We start from the raw sequence: 20,308 nt of genomic DNA on the forward strand, positions 1-20,308 counted from the left end.
AAGATAAGGTACTTTTTAAAAAAATTAGTAAAATAAGATAAATAAATTAAAAACATTTTCTTGAATAAAAAAAGAAAGTACAACAATATAAAAACAGTTACATAGAAACTAGTAATTAATGACAATTTGTAAAATTAACTGTTAAAGGTTAGTATTATTAGTGGACCAGCAGCACGCACAATCATGTGTGCTTACGGACTGTATCCCTTGCAGACTGTATTGATATATATTGATATATAATGTAGGAAGGAGAATATTAATAACAGAAAGAAACAACCCTTTCGTGTGAATGAGTGTAAATGGGGGAGGGAGGTTTTTTGGCTTGGTGCACTAATTGTAAGTGTATCTTGTGTTTTTTATGTTGATTTAATAAAATAAAAAATAAAAAAATAAAAAAAACCGATACCTAATGTTTTGGCCAAAGTGGTCGGCGTTTGCGTCCGCTGTGCTCTCTCAATGCAATACCCCGCGTGTCCAGTAGTCAGCAGAGAAGAAGCGGCGCAATCGTAAGGAACCGTAGAAGAAGAAGTGAGTCACGTGTCCGGAACTCAACGTCACAACATTCGCCCCGACACGTTCTTATTTATTGCTAAACTATTCGACACTGAGGGTATAAATATATAACATTACACACCTGGGTGTTATTATATACCAATATATTACACACCTGCATATTAGTATATATTAGACGTCATGCGACGTGTGGGCTCGGTTCAGCAGAAAGTGTCCTGTATTTTCATGACAGAAGTGAAGGAAGAAGCTTCTAGAAAGCGCGACTGTCAGGTGATATAAATCTAATCTATTGTTTCAATCCATTCATTTTCTACTGCCTATGTTGCATATTTATGTTGTATAATCGTAGTGGTCTTTAATTTCTGATATTTTAACTGTGTTGTGAAGAACTTTTGTCTGTGAAAGGAGCTACACAAATACATGTTAGTTCATCCATTATTGTTATTATGACGTTGTTGTCTTTACATTCCAAATCACTTTTCTATTACTGTGCATTCAAAACCAGACCTTTGCATTGAATTTAGTCCCTCTCCTAGCTGGAAGTCACCAAAAAAAAGGCGTGAATTTGCAAAGTGTCTAGGTGCCTGGCCCTTTAAGAAGGCCGGCCTGCCTTGGTTCCCCACCCGGGCCAGGAATTCAAAATGAGTCCCTCTCCTTGCTGGAAGTCACCAAAAAAAGGCGTGAATTTGCCTAAGTGTAAAGCTAGGGTAAAAGCGGTGAGTAGCCATGACTCTCTAGTCATTTAAGAATGGCTGGATTTTTTCCAAGTGTCCTCCTTTTAGGGTACCAGCACTCTGTGGAGAAAATGCGGCGTCCTGCTTGGGAACAAGAAGCCCGACCTGCCTTGGTTCTCCACCGGGGTCAGGAATTAAAATTTAGTCCATCTCCTAGCTGGAAGTCACCGAAAAAAAGGCGTGAATTTGCCCAAGTGTCTAGGTGCCTGGCCCTTAAAGAAGGCCGACCTGCCTTGGTTCCCCACCTGGGCCAGGAATTCAAATTTAGTCCCTCTCCTAGCTGGAAGTCACCGAAAAAAAGGCGTGAATTTGCCCAAGTGTCTAGGTGCCTGGCCCTTTAAGAAGGCCGACCTGCCTTGGTTCCCCACCTGGGCCAGGAATTCAAAATTAGTCCCTCTCCTTGCTGGAAGTCACCCAAAAAAAAGGCGTGAATTTGCCTAAGTGTAAAGCTAGGGTAAAAGCGGTGAGTAGCCATGACTCTCTAGTCATTTAAGAATGGCTGGATTTTTTCCAAGTGTCATCCTTTTAGGGTACCAGCACTCTGTGGAGAAAATGCGGCGTCCTGCTTGGGAACAAGAAGCCCGACCTGCCTTGGTTCTCCACCGGGGTCAGGAATTCAAATTTAGTCCCTCTCCTTGCTGGAAGTCACCAAAAAAAAGTTGTGAATTTGCCCAAGTGTCTAGGAGCGTGGCACTTTAAGAAGGTCGACATGCCCTGGTTCTCCACTCGGGTCAGGTCTGGTTGACTGCATAAAGGTGTCTGCCATGTTTGACAAGTCAAAATCATAACATTGTGGGAATATATTCTATTGTTTGCAGGCATCGAATTTTAACTTTTTAAAGTCAAAGCAAGTGTTGGGGAAAGTGATCATCCCAGTCAAAGTAAAGACTTTATAAACAAGTTGTGACAACGTTCACGACACATCGCCTGCTGCATGTTTCCTCGCCTCATTAACGCTGTCACAGCTGATGGACGCTGTATTGAGAAAATAAAAGCAACTTCAAATAGTTTTGACCTTCGCTGTATCTAGTGATGGGTTGAGGCGTCATGAAGCGTTTCGACTAGGGATGTCCGATAATATCGGCCTGCCGATATTATCGGCCGATAAATGCGTTAAAATGTAATATTGGAAATTATCGGTATCGGTTTTTTATTATCTGTAACGTTTTTTTTTGTTTTTTTTATTAAATCAACATAAAAAACACAAAATACACTTACAATTAGTGCACCAACCCAAAAAACCTCCCTCCCCCCATTTCTTTCTGTTATCAATATTCTGGTTCCTACATTATATATCAATATATATCAATACAGTCTGCAAGGGATACAGTCTGTAAGCACACATGATTGTGCGTGCTGCTGCTCCACTAATGGTACTAACCTTTAACAGTTAATTTTACTCATTTTCATTAATTACTAGTTTCTATGTAACTGTTTTTATATTGTTTTACTTTCTTTTTTATTCAAGAAAATGTTTTTAATTTAGTTATCTTATTTTATTTTTTTAAAAAGTACCTTATCTTCACCATACCTGGTTGTCCAAATTAGGCATAATAATGTGTTAATTCCACGACTGCATATATCGGTTGATATCGGTATCGGTTGATATCGGTATCGGTAATTAAAGAGTTGGACAATATCGGAATATCGGATATCGGCAAAAAAGCCATTATCGGACATCCATAGTTTCGACACATTGCAAAACTGTATTGATACTGTGTCGATACTGTGTTACTAAATACTGACATCTGCTGGACATTAAAAATCCCTACAGGCAACCTATGGACCGACTCAACTGACACTGATTTTATGACCTAGTATATACAATAATATAAACCAAGTCATTGTATTTCATTTAGGATTATTTCATATCTTTATTTAAATAAAAATATATTTCAATCTTTTTTAGATACAGTCAATAAAAAATGTGAACATGTATCATAACATGGAAATCAAAGAGAACGTGTTGTGAATGAGGATGCTTGTGGACTGGGATTTTTTTAAATTTATTTTTTACACATTTTTATTAAAAACAAAAACGTTTTTCCATCGTAATCAATTTTAGACGATTTCTTTCATTGATTGATTAAAACTTTTATTAGTAGATTGCACAGTGAAGTACATATTCCTTACAATTGACCACTAAATGGTAACACCTGAGTAAGTTTTTCAACTTGTTTAAGTCGGGGTCCACTTAAATTGATTCATGATAGAGATATATACTATCATAATACAGTCATCACACAAGTTAATCATCAGAGTATATACATTGAATTATTTACATTATTTACAATCCGGGGTGTGGGATATAAAGGAGGGGGGGTTAGGTTTGGTTGTTATTAACACTTCAGTCGTCTCTTCTTAGTTATTATTTCTCTGGCTGTAGAAAAGACCCGCTCACAGGGCACAGAGGAGGCGGGAGTGCGACACAGTTCGCGTATCGGTCACGTGACCAAAACAGCTCATGATCGGTCACGTGACTTTCTGAAAGCGGTACGCGCACCGACACATGGTATTGCTCTATGAGCAATACCACTACTGTATACTTTTAGTGTGGGGACAAGTGTCTCCAATATTGTCCACACCTGTCTCCATCTAAACACAGCAGTGAAGCGAAGGGAAAATTACGTTAAACCAAGCGCTTGGCTCCGTTTACTCCGAGGGGAATCCTCCGGAGCAAAGTCCGTGTAGTTAGTCCGGCATGATTATCAAGACAAACGACACTAGTGCGCCTGCGCCTGTCTTCGTGTTGCTGAAAATGCATTAATAAATTACGGTCTGTATTACTAATCGTCTGGAAATGTATCGCAAATTATCATTATACCGTTTATTGTTACATCCCTCGTCCATTAACAAGTAAAAAGTCAAGGGCGATCACGGCATGTTCTTGCCGCAGATGTTGGTCAATTTTTTAGGGCATTACGGCAGGTCACAAGGGCAGCTTTTGCCGCATTTGCTGTGGTTAAATCCGAGCCCTGTTTGTGCTATGTTGTTTGGAATGTGCCCCTTATTCACGTTTGTCTTCTAGTGTCAATGATCCTCAACTGTGGCTCGTTTCCTTCATGACTGGCTTGAGTCCTCATCTCATCTATCTGTGTCTGTGGTTTTTCAGCCATTTCACGTTGTGGCCACTGCAATGGTCAACCCTGCAGTGTTGGAAGCTGACCTGAGCTGTGCTGTCGCCACAGAGAAGCTGGACGGCACCTGCTGCTATGTGAGCCTCTACAAAGGTGAGAAGGAAACACCTTCATGTTCTTGCAGCGTTGTGCTAGAAGTCAACGTTTTTTGTTTTTTTAAACCCTCCTTTAAGGGAAACCTCACCTGTGGGCTCGACTTGACAGGAGACCCAACAAACAAGCGGAGAAAAGATTCAAGAAATACCAGTACTCTCACAGGAGCTCCAAGGGTAATGTAGCAAATGTTTATTGCTGATCATTGTCATTTTAATTTTTCCCATTTCGACAAGTCAGTTAAATTTAAAGGTTGACCACTTTGCATCACATTTTTGGTAAATATGATATCCATTAAGTAAGACTACGTATTATGTTGAAGGGGGCAGGAAAATATAAGATTTTTCTTCATCCTGCTCCTTCTCAGGCATTGGTGTGTAAATGTACACTACCGTTCAAAAGTTTGGGGTCACATTGAAATGTCCTTATTTTTGAAGGAAAAGGACTGTACTTTTCAATGAAGATAACATTAAACTAGTCTTAAAGGCCTACTGAAATGAATTTTTTTTATTTAAACGGGGATAGCAGATCTATTCTATGTGTCATACTTGATCATTTCGCGATATTGCCATATTTTTGCTGAAAGGATTTAGTATAGAACAACGACGATAAAGATTGCAACTTTTGGTATCTGATAAAAAAAAGGCTTGCCCCTACCGGAAGTAGCGTGACGTAGTCAGTTGAACATATACGCAAAGTTCCCTATTGTTTACAATGATGGCCGCATGAAGTGAGAGAGATTCGGACCGAGAAAGCGACAATTTCCCCATTAATTTGAGCGAGGATGAAAGATTTGTGGATGAGTAAAGTGCAAGTGAAGGACTAGTGGGGAGTTGAAGCTATTCAGATAGGGAAGATGCTGTGAGAGCCGGGGGTGACCTGATATTCAGCTGGGAATGACTACAACAGTAAATAAACACAAGACATATATATACTCTATTAGCCACAACACAACCAGGCTTATATTTAACATGCCACAAATTAATCCTGCATAAAAACACCTGCGTGTTTGTTATGCTAGCTCCTAGCTCCATAGAACACACCAATACAATTCAAACACCTGATCAACACACACAATCACTCAGCCCAAAAGACCGTTCACCTAACCCAAGGTTCATAAAGCTTATATATTTTTAAAAAGTTACGTACGTGACGCGCACGTACGGTACGGTACGTGTTATGCTAGCTCCTAGCTCCTATGCTAGCTCCTAGCTCCATAGAACACGCCAATACAATTCAAACACCTGATCAACACACACAATCACTCAGCCCAAAAGACCGTTCACCTAACCCAAGGTTCATAAAGCTTATATATTTTAAAAAAGTTACGTACATACGCAAAAAAAAGTTGCGCACATACGGTCAAGCGATCAAATGTTTAGAAGCCAAAGCTGCATACTCACAGTAGCACGTCTGCGTCTTTGTCATCCAAATCAAAGTAATCCTGGTAAGAGTCTGTGTTGTCCCAGTTCTCTACAGGCGTCTGTGTATCGAAGTCAAAAGTCCTCCTGGTTAGAGTCTCTGTTATCTGAGTTCTTCCATCTTGACTGCATCTTTCGGGAATGTAAACAAAGAAGCGCCGGCTGTGTACTGTTGTGGCTGACTACGTTCGAAAAATACGTCCATTTCGCACCGACAACTTTCTTCTTTGCTTGCCCAGCTTCCTTCTCCATAATGCAATGAACATGATTGAAACAGATTCACGAACACAGATGTCCAGAATACTGTGGAATTATGAAATGAAAACAGAGCTTTTTCGTATTGGCTTCAATGTGTTCCAACGTGTTCCCCGGTCTACGTCACGCGCATACGTCATCCTCAGAGGCGTTTCGAACCGGAAGTTTAGCTGCAAATTTAAAATGTCACTTTATAAGTTAACCCGGCCGTATTGGCATGTGTTATAATGTTAAGATTTCATCATTGATATATAAACTATCAGACTGCGTGGTCGGTAGTAGTGGGTTTCAGTAGGCCTTTAACTTGAAAGAAATACACTCTATACATTGCTAATGTGGTAAATGACTATTCTAGCTGCAAATGTCTGGTTTTTGGTGCAATATCTACATAGGTGTGTAGAGGCCCATTTCCAGCAACTATCACTCCAGTGTTCTAATGGTACAATGTGTTTGCTCATTGGCTCAGAAGGCTAATTGATGATTAGAAAACCCTTGTGCAATCATGTTCACACATCTGAAAACACTTTAGCTCGTTACAGAAGCTACAAAACTGACCTTCCTTTGAGCAGATTGAGTTTCTGGAGCATCACATTTGTCGGGTCAATTAAACGCTCAAAATGGCCAGAAAAAGAGAACTTTCATCTGAAACTCGACAGTCTATTCTTGTTCTTAGAAATGAAGGCTATTCCACTAAATTGTTTGGGTGACCCCAAACTTTTGAACGGTAGTGTATAATTGAGGTATAATTGTCTATCGATCAAAGATCCACACCAATGAAGGAGATAAATAAAAAATGAATGAATGAATGAATATTGTATATTTTGTGTTTTTCACATACTAAAAATAGTTTCTTATTTTTTTTCCTGCAAAAAATGCATGAAACATAAAAGACATACACAAATAATAAAAACTTTTTATAATATCTATAGGTTTGAAGCTCCTTGGATAATTGAAGTATTATTACGAGTTTGTCCATTTTTTGGTCAGAAGGGATAGTATAAGTTTTTGGAAAAAAACTGCCATTGTTCCAAAAATAGTTATGCATCAAAATCAGTGTTGTCATGAATTATTGACATATTTAAGTTAACCTGACTCTGGCCAGATCCTTGAAGTTGGCTGAGCTCCACACAAGGATCTGGGACTTCTCAATAGGAGATGTACCGTATTTTTCGGACTATAAGTCGCAGTTTTTTTCATAGTTTGGCCGGGGGTGCGACTTATACTCAGGAGCGACTTATGTGTGAAATGTTTAACACATTACCGTAAAATATCAAACATTATTTACCTCATTCACGTAAGAGACTAGACTTATAAGATTTCATGGGATTTAGTGATTAGGAGTGACAGATTGTTTGGTAAACGTATAGCATGTTCTATATGTTATAGTTATTTGAAGGACTCTTACCATAATATGTTACGTTAACATACCAGGCACCTTCTCAGTTGGTTATTTATGCCTCATATAACGTACACTTATTCAGCCTGTTGTTCACTATTCTTTATGCATTTTAAATTGCCTTTCAAATGTCCATCCCTGGTGTTGGATTTGATCAAACACATTTCCACAAAAAATGCGACTTATACTCCAGTGCGACTTATATATGTTTTTTTCCTTCTTTATCATGCATTTTCGGCCGGTGCAACTTATACTCCGGAGCGACTTATACTCGGAAAAATACGGTATAAGTTTTCGGAAAAAAACTGTCATTGTTCCAAAATAGTTATGCATCAAAATCAGTGTTGTCATGAATTATTGACATATTTAAGTTAACCTGACTCTGGCCAGATCCTTGTAGTTGGCTGAGCTCCACACAAGGATCTGGGACTTCTCAATAGATGTATTTCAGAAGGCGGGGCCTTGTAAAACAAATAATTGTATGTGATTGGATAAAGCACTTGTCCGTTATCTTGAATGACGTGCTACTTCAACCACTCACATGGAACTCAAGCCGTGACGCTGATGAGAGCGGCGTTGGAAATCCAAAACAGAACAGCCGACATATTGGATAACGATAGAGCGAAAAGTTAGAGAACTTTTACTGAAACAAGGCAGCAATGTCAGTAGACCATCGGTGTCGCAAAACAGTTGCAATAGCAGAATCAGCATACGACTCCTCCGCCATTGTTGTTTGAATCAAACAGTCGCTTCGGCGCTACGTCCCATCTATGAAATCCCGCCCGGCGATCCTGATTGGTTCATTATTTTTTGCTATCTGGAAGGAGTTTGCAATGCCCTCGAGCCCAGATCCTTGTGTGGAGCTCAGCAAACTACAAGGATCTGGCGAGAGTCAGGTTATATTTAAAGGCCTACTGAAATGAATTTTTTAAATTTAAACGGGAATAGCAGATCCATTCTATGTGTCATACTTGATCATTTCGCGATATTGCCATATTTTTGCTGAAAGGATTTAGTAGAGAAAATTGACGATAAAGTTCGCAACTTTTGCTCGCTGATAAAAAAAAAGCCTTGCCTGTACCGGAAGTAGCGTGACGTCACAGGAGCTAGTATTCCTCACAATTCCCCATCGTTTACACCAGCAGCGAGAGAGATTCGGACCGAGAAAGTGACGATTACCCCATTAATTTGAGCGAGGATGAAAGATTCGTAGATGAGGAACGTTACAGTGAAGGACTTGAGAGGCAGTGATGGACGTATCTTTTTTCGCTCTGACCGTAACTTAGGTACAAGCTGGCTCATTGGATTCCACACTCTCTCCTTTTTCTATTGTAGATCACAGATTTGTATTTTAAACCACCTCAGATACTATATCCTCTTGAAAATGAGAGTCGAGAACGCGAAATGGACATTCACAGTGACAGAACATGTAAATACACGATTAATAATATTCAGCTTTGCGAAGCTAAAAAAATAGAAGCTAACCTAGCTACGTAGCCAACGTGATAGCATAGCAGTCTCAAATGCAGATAGAAACTAAATTTAAAAAAACCCTGACTGGATGGATAGACAGAAGATCAACAATACTATTAAACCATGAACATGTAAATACACGATTAATAATATTCAGCTTTTCGAAGCCAAAAAAAATAGAAGCTAACCTAGCTACGTAGCCAACGTGATAGCATAGCAGTCTCAAATGCAGATAGAAACTAAATAAAAAAAAACCTTGACTGGATGGATAGACAGAAGATCAATAATACTATTAAACCATGAACATGTAAATACACGATTAATAATATTCAGCTTGGCGAAGCTAAAAAAACAGAAGCTAACTTAGATGCGGCGGCGGGCTTACTCACTGTAGTGCGTCTGCTATCCTGCTCAAAACACAACACAACCTCCTGGTGTTGGTGTTGCTGTAGTCCGCCGCTCCGCCGATCCCACCTACAGCTTTCTTCTTTGCAGTCTCCATTGTTCATTAAACAAATTGCAAAAGATTCACCAACACAGATGTCCAGAATACTGTGGAATTTTGTCGAAGAAAACAGGGGTATTTGAATTGGGTCCAAACACTGCCCTTGACCTCGTGACGTCACGCGCATATACATCATGATATGTGCTCGGCATTACATTTCTTGAAACCAGCAAACTTATACTAAAAACTAATTTATTGTCCTTAATGGAAAGGCAACAAGGCAAGCGCTTGTTACTCTCGGGGTCTCCTAGCCGCTCAGGCAAATCATATTGTCTAAAAATGCATTTTTCCATGGATAGCATGACATCATCACGCCAAGTGCGTGCTCTTTCAGTCAATTAGTGCGCATATATACAGCCCGGCCCCCGGACAAATTTTTTTAATTGTAATTTTGAGGAATTAATCTGAATGTGCATGAACTATTTCTGTTTAAAATTGTTTGAAATGTTTAAATATTAACTGTCAGTTTACTGTACTGTGCCAACTGTACTACTATATGAGTACGTCTTTTCTATTGTTTCATTGAAAATAAAACAGCAAAGTCCATTTGTCTGTCATCTGTTTTAATTATGAGACACAATTGTGTCAAAATCATGATTTGTTTTTTTTTTCATGCTTGAAATAAGAAATGATTACTTTAAAAAAGTAGTTTTATACTTGTGAGTGTTGATGACACAACTTTGCAACACTTGATATTCTAGTTTCAAGCATATTTTACTCAATATAGCTCATCAAATCTCAGCTACAAGCTGTAATATCTTACTGAGATCATTTAGGACCAATTTAGGATTGTGTTTGAGGCTTGCAAAACATAATGGCCTTCCTTCTTTTTAGACAATCACTCTGTCTGCACACACTGTTGTTCACTACTTTGTGCAGATACAGTAGTACTGTAGATGTTTTTATCGCTTTGCTACATTCTGACAGACGAAAAAAAACATTGCCAAAGTTAATAATTGTAGCTTTAGCAGAGATGCTAACTGTCCCTTTCGCAGACACTACTTTCCTCTGCCATTGCTGATGTTGATGTGACATGAAAACACTTGATATGAAGCACCCTTTTGACAGAAAACACTTCTATGGCAAATCTGAAAATTGGCTGTTACCATGTTTGCTAATATTTTTTCAATGCGTTTACACTAGAGAAGCTCCTGGTGAATTTAGTTAGTTGAACTATTTTATTTTCCAATGTGAAAGAGCAGTGAATTAATTCATACTTTAAAATTCATTCTGGACCTCTGATTTTACTTTGTCCTTGTGTTTGTTGTCCGTATGGATGTGGAATGGTCTTAAAGTATTTTCAAGGTAGTCTTAAATTTGACATGTTGAAACCTGCAGAGACCCTGAAGTCAGCTTTGTGTACTTTTTGTGTACGCCTTTTGAATTGAAATATTAATATTCTTCATTTTGGATGTGACACAAATGACCCCCATGCTGTATTTTGCATGTGGATTTGTATTTGTGCAACAGTCCAACATTTATGGCAACCTTTTCGGTTTTCTCTATTCCTGTTCAGGTTTCACATGGAACGTAGAGGAAGACTTTAAGACTGTTCCGGACACGTGGACCCCGGCTCACAGGGTGAAACATCACAATGGACACCCCGTTCCTGACGAGTATGGTCATATTCCAGGTCTGCTGACGTGATATCTGTTATAGTGAAAGACCGTCATTAGTGATACTTGTCAGTGTTGGCGCCAGGAATTTTCAAAAAGGGGTCAATTGGGGTCCCACAGTAAAAATTTTTGTAAGCGTTTTGAAAACAAATGATAAATGTATGCATTATCCTGTTAGATCTCACATTCTATAATGTTTCGGAAAAAGGTTGTCATAAACGTTACTTAATTCATTAAATAATACAAACGAAAACAAATGTTATGTAAATGTATTCAGTTATAAACATTAAAGGCCTACTGAAATGATTTTTTTTTATTTAGACGGGGATAGCAGATACATTCTATGTGTCATACTTGATCATTTCGCGATATTGCCATATTTTTGCTGAAAGGATTTAGTAGAGAACGACGACGATAAAGTTCACAACTTTTGGTCTCTGATAAAAAAAAGCCTTGCCCCTACCGGAAGTAGCGTGACGTCACAGGAGGAAGGACTGCTCATATTTTCCTATTGTTTTCAATGCAGCGAGAGAGATTCGGACCGAGAAAGTGACGATTACCCCATTAATTTGAGCGAGGATGAAAGACTAGTGGATGAGGAACGTGAGAGTGAAGGACTAGCGTGCAGTGCAGGACGTATCTTTTTTCGCTCTGACCGTAACTTAGGTACAAGGGTTCATTGGATTCCACACTCTCTCCTTTTTCTTTTGTGGATCACTGATTTGTATTTTAAACCACCTCGGATACTATATCCTCTTGAAAATGAGAGTCGAGAACGCGAAATGGACATTCACAGTGACTTTTATCTCCACGACAATACATCGGTGAAGCGCTTTAGCTACGGAGCTAACGTGATAGCAACAGGCTTAAATGCAGATAGAAACAAAATAAATAAACCCCTGACTGGAAGGATAGACAGAAGATCAACAATACTATTAAACCATGGACATGTAAATACACGGTTAATGCTTTCCAGGCTGGCGAAGCTTAATGTTGTTGCTAACGACGCCATTGAAGCTAACTTAGCAACGGGACCTCACAGAGCTATGCCAAAAACATTAGCTATCCACCTACGCCAGCCAGCCCTCATCTGCTCATCAACACCCGTGCTCACCTGCGTTCCAGCGATCGACGGAGCGACGAAAGACTTTACCCGATCATAGATGCGGTCGGCGGCCCGGAGACGGAGGAAGTCAAGGTGAGGTCGCCGGCTAGCGTGTCTGCTATCCATCTCAAAGTCCTCTTGGTTGTGTTGCTGTAGTCTGCCGCTAATACACCGATCCCATCTACAACTTTCTTCTTTGCAGTCTTCATTGTTCATTAAACAAATTGCAAAAGATTCACCAACACAGATGTCCAGAATACTGTGGAATTCTGAGATGAAAACAGAGCTTTTTGTATTGGATTCGATTGACGTCACGCACATACGTCATCATACATAGACGTTTTCAACCGGAAGTTTAGCGGGAAATTTAAAATGTCACTTTATAAGTTAACCCGGCCGTATTGGCATGTGTTGCAATGTTAAGATTTCATCATTGATATATAAACTATCAAACTGCGTGGTCGGTAGTAGTGGCTTTCAGTAGGCCTTTAATTTACTTTCTTATTTCCTTAATGGATCTAAACTTTACCGCTGCCGCCCCCAAATCAAAGTTCTCTGGCTGACGAGGACCGCTGACACATCTCATCTCTGCATATTTGACTAGAATACCCTTATGGGCATTACATACATCAACATCAAGTACCTGCTGTACTGTTTACTTGTTGAAACACCCTTTTTAGAGCAAATATCTACCCAAACGACCACTTTGGTGCTGCCAAAAATTGATTTGAAGGGTATTTCAACAAGTAAACAGCTACTGTCTGATTCCAATCAATGCAAGTCATCACAGTCAGGTAATACACCAACTTATATTCTTCTTTTCATGAAAGAAAGGAATGTTAAACATGCTTGTATTATCATTGAACACCTTTAACTTCTTGACCTCTCTTTCATAAGTAAATCAATATGAATTATATAAATGAATGAGGTATATCCCCTCCACTTGGTCAATTGAAAAGTAGCTCGCCTGCAGAAAAAGTGTGGGCACCCCTGGTATAATGTATATTTTATTTTTACATATACCGTATTTCTCGGACTATAAGTCGCTCCGGAGTATAAGTCGCACCGGCCGAAGATGCATAATAAAGAAGGAAAAAAACATATATAAGTCGCACTGGAGTATAAGTCGCATTTTTGGGGGAAATGTATTTGATAAAAGCCAACAGCAAGAATAGACATTTGAAAGGCAATTTAAAATGTCTAAAGAATAGTGAACAACAGGCTGAATAAGTGTACGTTATATGAGGCATAAATAACCAACTGGTATGTTAACGTAACATATTATGGTAAGAGTCATTCAAATACTATAACATATAAAACATGCTATACGTTTACCAAACAATCTGTCACTCCCGATCGCTAAATCCCATGACATTTTCCTCCCCGGTGTCGCCTCTGGTATGTCCTTTCTTTCTGCTGCTCGATGGCCGTTCTCTGCTGCATATTTCACTACGTCCATCTTGTAATCTGCAGTATATGATTTCCTTTTCGGTGCCATTTTAGTTCAGCCCTTCTCAGTTTTTAAAAGTTACCGCCAATGTTGATGTGATCCATTTTAATAGCTTCGGCAGTAGCGTATAGCATGTAGCAGTTAGCATACCATGACCCACAATGCACTTCTGCCATGACCCTCCCCCGCCGAATTCTGATTGGTTGACGTGTGAGTGACGATTGCTGACGTGTGTGTGACGATTGCTGCCATTTGCTTCGTCTCTTACGCGAATGAGATAAATAATATTATTTGATATTTTACGGTAATGTGTTTAATAATTTCACACATAAATCGCTCCGGAGTATATGTCGCACCCTCGGCCAAACTGAAAAAAAAAGATTTATAATCGGAAAAATACGGTACATATTTGAAGTGTTTTTTTTTACAATTTTTAAAATTTGAATTGTATTTAATTAATTTTAATTTCAGCTCTTCTCCAAAGTGGATGCATCAACGGTGGCGTTTTTCCTGGATTCTCAGTGCCATGCTATGTTGTGTTACTGTCAATAGTGCTGTGTGTGCTTGTTTTCTTCTCTTGTATTTATTGCTGATGTGGTTTTTGGTGTTGCCACTTGCGCCTGCGTCAGAAGTGCTCTATAAATACAGTTTGATTGATTTGTAACAAAATGATCCCTGTGAACGTCCAGGCTGGGTTCCGGTGGAGGACGACAACAAGCAGTACTGCTGGCACTCCTCTGTGGTGGACTCCAGCGTTGGGTCAGCTCTGGTCCTCAGACCCGTCCTCAACAACGAAGACACATTGGAAATCGTTGCACTCCCATTGGCCGATCTGCTGGAACAAACTCTGGAGCTGATTGGAACCAACGTCAATGGAAACCCTTATGGTAATATGATCCAGTATTGATCGATCGATTGATTGATTGGCAGATATGGGGCTGTTCAACTCTAGAGATTTCACTCTAGAAGTGGTCCTCCTTTCCTGTGCAGACGTTTTGTGGTTATGATTCAAATGATTCAGCTGTCCAAAACGAAAATGAGTTACTTTAGTCGTTAGGCTTTGCTCCTAGAGTGGAACGATTAGTCGTGTTGTTAAAATTTGGTTTACTGTTTGATAATGCTGCGGTTTGACTGTTTAGTTTGGTTCAATACCTGAGTTTTTCAATCAAGCTGTGAAAAGAATAACTTAATATAATGTCAATGTTTTAAGGTCGCAATCGAAGCGGCATTGAAGACAACCATACAAAGTCACAGCTGCTAGCTGGCTCTTTGATTGATTGAGTGAAACTTTTATTAGTAGATTGCACAGTACAGTACATATTCCGTACAACTGACCACTAAATGGTAACACCCCAATAAGTTTTTCAACTTGTTTAGTCAATTCATGCTCCTGAGGACCGCACACACACACACACAAGTGCCCCTTGTGCAGCCAGCTAGCAAACAGCATCGATGGCTAGCTAGCTTGGCACCGTCATCGACAGGTGTGTTGATGACAGCGAGGGTGCAATAAAGATGAACCTTCTGAAAACTCATCATGAAGGAAGTGGTGTTAGAGCTCTGAAAGACAACACACGTCTGGCCTTCACTGTGTACGTAGTTATTTTAGGTAACAACAATTCAAATGATCACATTGAATTGAATTGTCACAGTGATCCAGATCACCCCCAAAATCTTTTGTTGTCTTTTGTGTCATTTCTGACATTTCGCAAAAGACGAATACAAATCCGGCAGTAAGTTTTTGATCCATCTTGCTAACTAACGAACATCATATACATAACAAGTAAAAACATGCAATTCAAGCAAGTTCACCCACACCATTTATACAAAATCAGGCCATTTTGTATAAACGATAAAACATTGAATATTAAGAAAATGTGAAAGTTTGACTCCTACCATGTTGACTTCTCTGACAACTTCATTAAAGTTTTGTAATCCGTCAGAAATATCAAACAGCTAATATGTGCCAAACGTCGGTAAGTGTGGAGAGTGTTTTGCATATTACCCATCATGCAATGTAATGGATTTATAGATGTGTAATTTTAAATGACATATACATGTTTCATAATGTTCACAAAGTTTAATGAGCCGGATGTGTTTTATGCGCAACTGTGTGTTGACTCTGACTCATGGTTTTTTTTAAACCATGAGTGTGGAAAATTGTTTGGATTGGGCCATATTTATTGATGCTGTGCCCATGTTGCTTTCAAATGAAATCTGTGGTCATTGTCCAGCAATCCTATCCCGAGGCATTCTCAGGCCAGCAGGGAGACAGTCTTTCCACCGTGTCCAGGGTCTTCCCCGTGGTCTCCTAACGGTCGGATGCGCACTAAACACCTCCCCACATCTTATCTGGCTCCTCTCAATGTGGAGGAGTAGTGGCTTTAGTCAGCGCCCCGCCCGAATGACAGACCTTCTCAACCTATCTCTAAGGGAGAGCTCCGCCACCCGACGGAGGAAACTCATTTGGCCGCTTGTACTCGTGATCCTGTCTATTCAGGCATAGCCCAAAGCTCATGACCATAGGTGAGGATAAAGACGTAGATCGACCGGTAAATTGAGAGCCTAGCTCCTTTTTCACCAAGACAGACCGATGCAAGGTTCGCATCACTGCAGACGCTGCACCGATCTGCCTGGTGATCTCATGATCCACTCTTCCCTCATTCGTGAACAAGACCCTAAGGTTCTTGAACTCCTCCACTTGGGGCAACCTCTCCTCCCCAACCCAGAGACGGCACTCCGCTCTTTTCTGGGTAAGACCCATGGACTCGGACTTGGAAGGGCTGATTTTCAAACCGGTCGCTTCACTCTCAGTGGGAGCTGGAGATCCTGGCCAGATGAAGCCAGCAAGACCAAATTAGCTGCAAAAAGCAGAGACCTAATCCTGCAGCCACCAAACCGGATCCCCTCAACGCCCTGACTGCACTTAGAAATTCTGTCCATAAAAGTTGTAAACAGAATCGGTGACAAAGGGCCAACCCTCACTGGACACGGTTCCGATTTACTGCCGGCATTGCGGACGAATCTCTGACACTAATCGTACAGGGAGCGGCCCGATTCCCCATAATCTGTGAGCATTCTCCACAGGACTTTCCGAGCGATACGGTCAAATGCCTTCTCTAAGTCCACAAAGCACTTATAGACTAGTTGGGCACACTCCCATGCACCCTCAAGGACCCTGCCGAGAGTATAGAGTTGGTCCACAGTTCCACGACCAGCTTGAAAACCACGCTGCTTCTCCTGAATCTGAGGTTCAACTATCCGGCACAGCCTCCTCTCCAGTACATCGGTCATTTCATGACCTAATTTAGTTCATGACTTGTTTTTAGTTCCATATTTGGATCAAAAGAGTAAATATTCTATTCTGCTGTTACATTGTCAATCGCTTTTCCATGCTGACAACAGGCTTGGGCTCTAAAAAGCAGCCCATCCACTTTCTGGTGTCCCATGGGAGCATCTGCATCAGAAACCCTCCTCCAGTGGACTTCCAACAGCTCTACTCGTGGTTTCGGGGAGATTCTGAGGGTCGGATTGAGGGAATCGTGTGGCACTGTGCTGGTGGATCACTCTTCAAGGTAAGATGTTTCTGCAATCGTTCATATTCCTTGTAATGGAAGATGTTTTTGTTTCACAGCTTCACCGCCATCACCTGGGCCTGGAGTGGCCAGCAGAGGGCACTCACCTGGGCAACAAGCCAGTCGTGGTTGGTGTCAGTGGGACAACGTTGGACGACAATAGCAAGAGTCTGTTTGTATCATTTTCACGCATGAACGGACGTTGTTTCAGCCGCCTGCACGACGTCCACTTTGACCTGGAAATCCAGTCCACTACTTGAACTTTTTCAAAGGCAGCCAAGCACTTCTAGCTTCCCGTTAGCCCAGCGTGCAGCTTTTTGACCATGGTCAAATAAATACCTTCAAATAGGCAGTCTAAGGGCCTGATATGCTAATATCCAAAAACCAGATGCTAAACAAAGTGTACAAAGTATCAAATAGTTCATAAGATTGTAGCATTTTAGTGTTTTGGTGCCACCGTACGTCTGTTACCTTGAGTCACAGGTTCAAAAATGTGTCTAGAAACTCCACCAATGCCAAAGACGGCTTACAAACGTGAAAAAAAAAACAATTTCTGCTGAATAGGAGTCTTATATTTCAAAATGTGGACCACATTTCACTTAAAACTTGGCTTTTAAGCCTGGTGTATCTCTTGTGTCAAGTAACTTTAAGAGCAGGTTCAATTCCGGCACATATTATTTCTGGTGCACAAAGATCTTTTCCTCTCACACACCACACTTCTCATTCAATGTCGACCATGTTGTTAACTTCCAATAGTTATTGAACAGGTTTGTGTATTTTCAATGACATGATAGCGCAAGAGTCCCATGTCTCAAACGGCCGAATAGTGTTGCAAATAATAATAGCGTCCTCGATTCGTTCAAAGTAGCACAGTCCATCTTCACCAAGGTAATTTCCTCTAGCTTATAAGTAAAATGTCCATTAAAAGCCAACGGATGATTGTGAAGGATTCATTCCAGTGTAGACAAAGATGCGGAGGTTGTGCTTGTCACTCTTCACAAGAATTGTCTACGCCAGCTGCGGTCGCTCCTTCGGGAGACACTGCCCCTCAGTGTTTGGACAGAGAATTACAAGTGTGGTGCCACCCCTCACTGAAGAACACGAACTCAAACAAGATGCTGACAGAGGGGACGCAAGCGAGGTGATGCAAGAGTATATTCCAGTTTTTAGTTTTCAGTAAACAAATGTTACACTTCAGCTTGTTCCACTCTATTGATGTTGGTTACCATGACGACTTGTAAAATAAACTGTATTTTGTAGTCGGCAAAGTACATCTACTTCAAGTAAGCAACGACCCTTTTGTGATTCTTTTGCAGAACTAAACATTACATTGTCTAGAGTCATCTTTTACTCTGGATAACATCTGTAACTGCTCTGGCCTCAATTTATCTCAAGGTAAGTCCAGCTTTTCTTTGCCATCCTTTGATGAAGACATATATCTTCAATCTACAGACGCATTCCAGCCATGTTGTCTCATCCAACCTGGGTAATGTTCAAACTTGGAAGGAATGCTCAAAGAAGATGGATGGGTGTTTGCTTTGGAACATGTGCAGATTGTGATGCGCTAACTTGACACAGGCGATGCTTACAGTCTGGCAGCACCTTGTTTTGACAACTGCACACAAATTGTGGTGTCAAGTAGAGCAATGTACACATTTTTGCAGACTGGAACGTAAACATGTGTTGTGACGTTATTCAACTATGATTCTTCAAATATATCAAATTGTTACGGCCCTTACTCCTGGTTAGTATATTGCATTTTCTGGGGATCAATAGGATCAACATGACTTTAAAAGTCTTATATAAGTGTTATAATGAAGACAACACATCATATAAACTGTGCTAAGGTCTAGGGACACTGGAGCAGCCCCACACAATCCGGATGCAGAACCATTGTCACTAGCAACGCCGTGAAACCTCTTAATTGGGTGATCAAGTGTGATGGGTCAAATGCAGAGAACAATTTCGCCACACCTCGTGTGTGTGTGACAATCATTGGTACTTTAAAGGCCTACTGAAATGATTTTTTTTTAGTTAAACGGGGATAGCAGATCCATTCTGTGTGTCATACTTGATCATTTTGCGATATTGCCATATTTTTGCTGAAAGGATTTAGTATAGAACAACGTCGATAAAGTCCGCAACTTTTGGTCTCTGATAAAAAAAACCTTGCCCCTGCCGGAACTAGCGTGACGTTGTCAGTTGTTCACTCCCTCATATTTTCCTATTGTTTTCAACGCAGCTAGAGCGATTCGGACCATTACCCCATTAATTTGAGCGAGGATGAAAGATTCGTGGACGAGGAACGTTAGAGTGACGGACTAGAATGCAGTGAAATACATATTTTTTTTCGCTCTGACCGTAACTTAGGTACAAGCTGACTCATTGGATTCCACTCTTTCTCCTTTTTCTATTGTGGATCACGGATTTGTATTTTAAACCACCTCGGATACTATATCCTCTTGAAAATGAGAGTCGAGAACGCGAAATGGACATTCAGTGCCTTTTATCTCCACGACAATACATCGGCGAAATGCTTTAGCTACGAGCTAACGTGATAGCATCGTGCTTTAACTGCATATAGAAACAAAAAAAATAAACCCCTGACTGGAAGGATAGATAGAAAATCAACAATACCATTAAACCGTGGACGTGTAAATACACGGTTAATGCTTTCCAGGCTGGCGAAGGTTAACAATGCTGTGCTAACGACGCCATTGAAGCTAACTTAGCAACTTAGCAACCGGACCGCACAGAGCTATGCTAAAAACATTAGCCCGCCACCTACGCCAGCCAGCCCTCATCTGCTCATCAACACCCGTGCTCACCTGCGTTCCAGCGATCGGCAGAAGGACGAAGGACTTCACCCGATGCGTTTGGCGACCCGGAGACGTAGGAAGTCAAGGTGAGGTCGGCGGCTAGCGCGTCTGCTCTCCAACAAAGTCCTCCTGGTTGTGTTGCTGTAGTCCGCTGCTAATACACCGATCCCACCTACAACTGTCTTCTTTGCAGCCTTCATTGTTCATTAAACAAAT

General features: G+C 40.6%; 1 protein-coding gene across 5 annotated transcripts; it reads left to right on the forward strand.

Moving 5' to 3' along the window:
- Positions 1 to 508: 508 nt before the first annotated feature.
- On the forward strand, positions 509 to 18,560 carry rlig1 (RNA 5'-phosphate and 3'-OH ligase 1). 5 transcript variants are annotated; one of them, XM_062059648.1, is made up of 7 exons: positions 509 to 528; positions 4,360 to 4,477; positions 4,558 to 4,653; positions 11,044 to 11,160; positions 14,388 to 14,585; positions 17,104 to 17,273; positions 17,333 to 18,560. In XM_062059648.1, exons 2-7 carry the CDS (start codon positions 4,384 to 4,386, stop codon positions 17,531 to 17,533), a joined length of 876 nt encoding a protein of 291 aa, XP_061915632.1. In that variant the 5' UTR covers positions 509 to 528; positions 4,360 to 4,383; the 3' UTR covers positions 17,534 to 18,560. The 5 variants fall into 5 exon arrangements, with proteins under 5 accessions (XP_061915632.1, XP_061915629.1, XP_061915633.1 ...); XM_062059645.1 differs by lacking the exon at positions 509 to 528 and adding an exon at positions 535 to 783; XM_062059646.1 differs by lacking the exon at positions 509 to 528 and adding an exon at positions 1,140 to 1,229.
- Positions 18,561 to 20,308: the final 1,748 nt, after the last annotated feature.

This window comes from Entelurus aequoreus, linkage group LG10 (genome assembly GCF_033978785.1).
Source record: "Entelurus aequoreus isolate RoL-2023_Sb linkage group LG10, RoL_Eaeq_v1.1, whole genome shotgun sequence".
Lineage (NCBI taxonomy): Eukaryota > Metazoa > Chordata > Actinopteri > Syngnathiformes > Syngnathidae > Entelurus > Entelurus aequoreus.

What these genes read in the sequence shown, in the direction of transcription:
- rlig1 (XM_062059645.1), top strand. Translation starts at nt 694, where the DNA reads ATGCGACGTGTGGGCTCGGTTCAGCAGAAAGTGTCCTGTATTTTCATG. An exon ending in CTAGAAAGCGCGACTGTCAG is followed by an intron (nt 784 to 4,359) that starts GTGATATAAATC and finishes GTGGTTTTTCAG; the next exon opens with CCATTTCACGTTGTGGCCAC. An exon ending in CTGGTGGATCACTCTTCAAG is followed by an intron (nt 17,274 to 17,332) that starts GTAAGATGTTTC and finishes TTTGTTTCACAG; the next exon opens with CTTCACCGCCATCACCTGGG.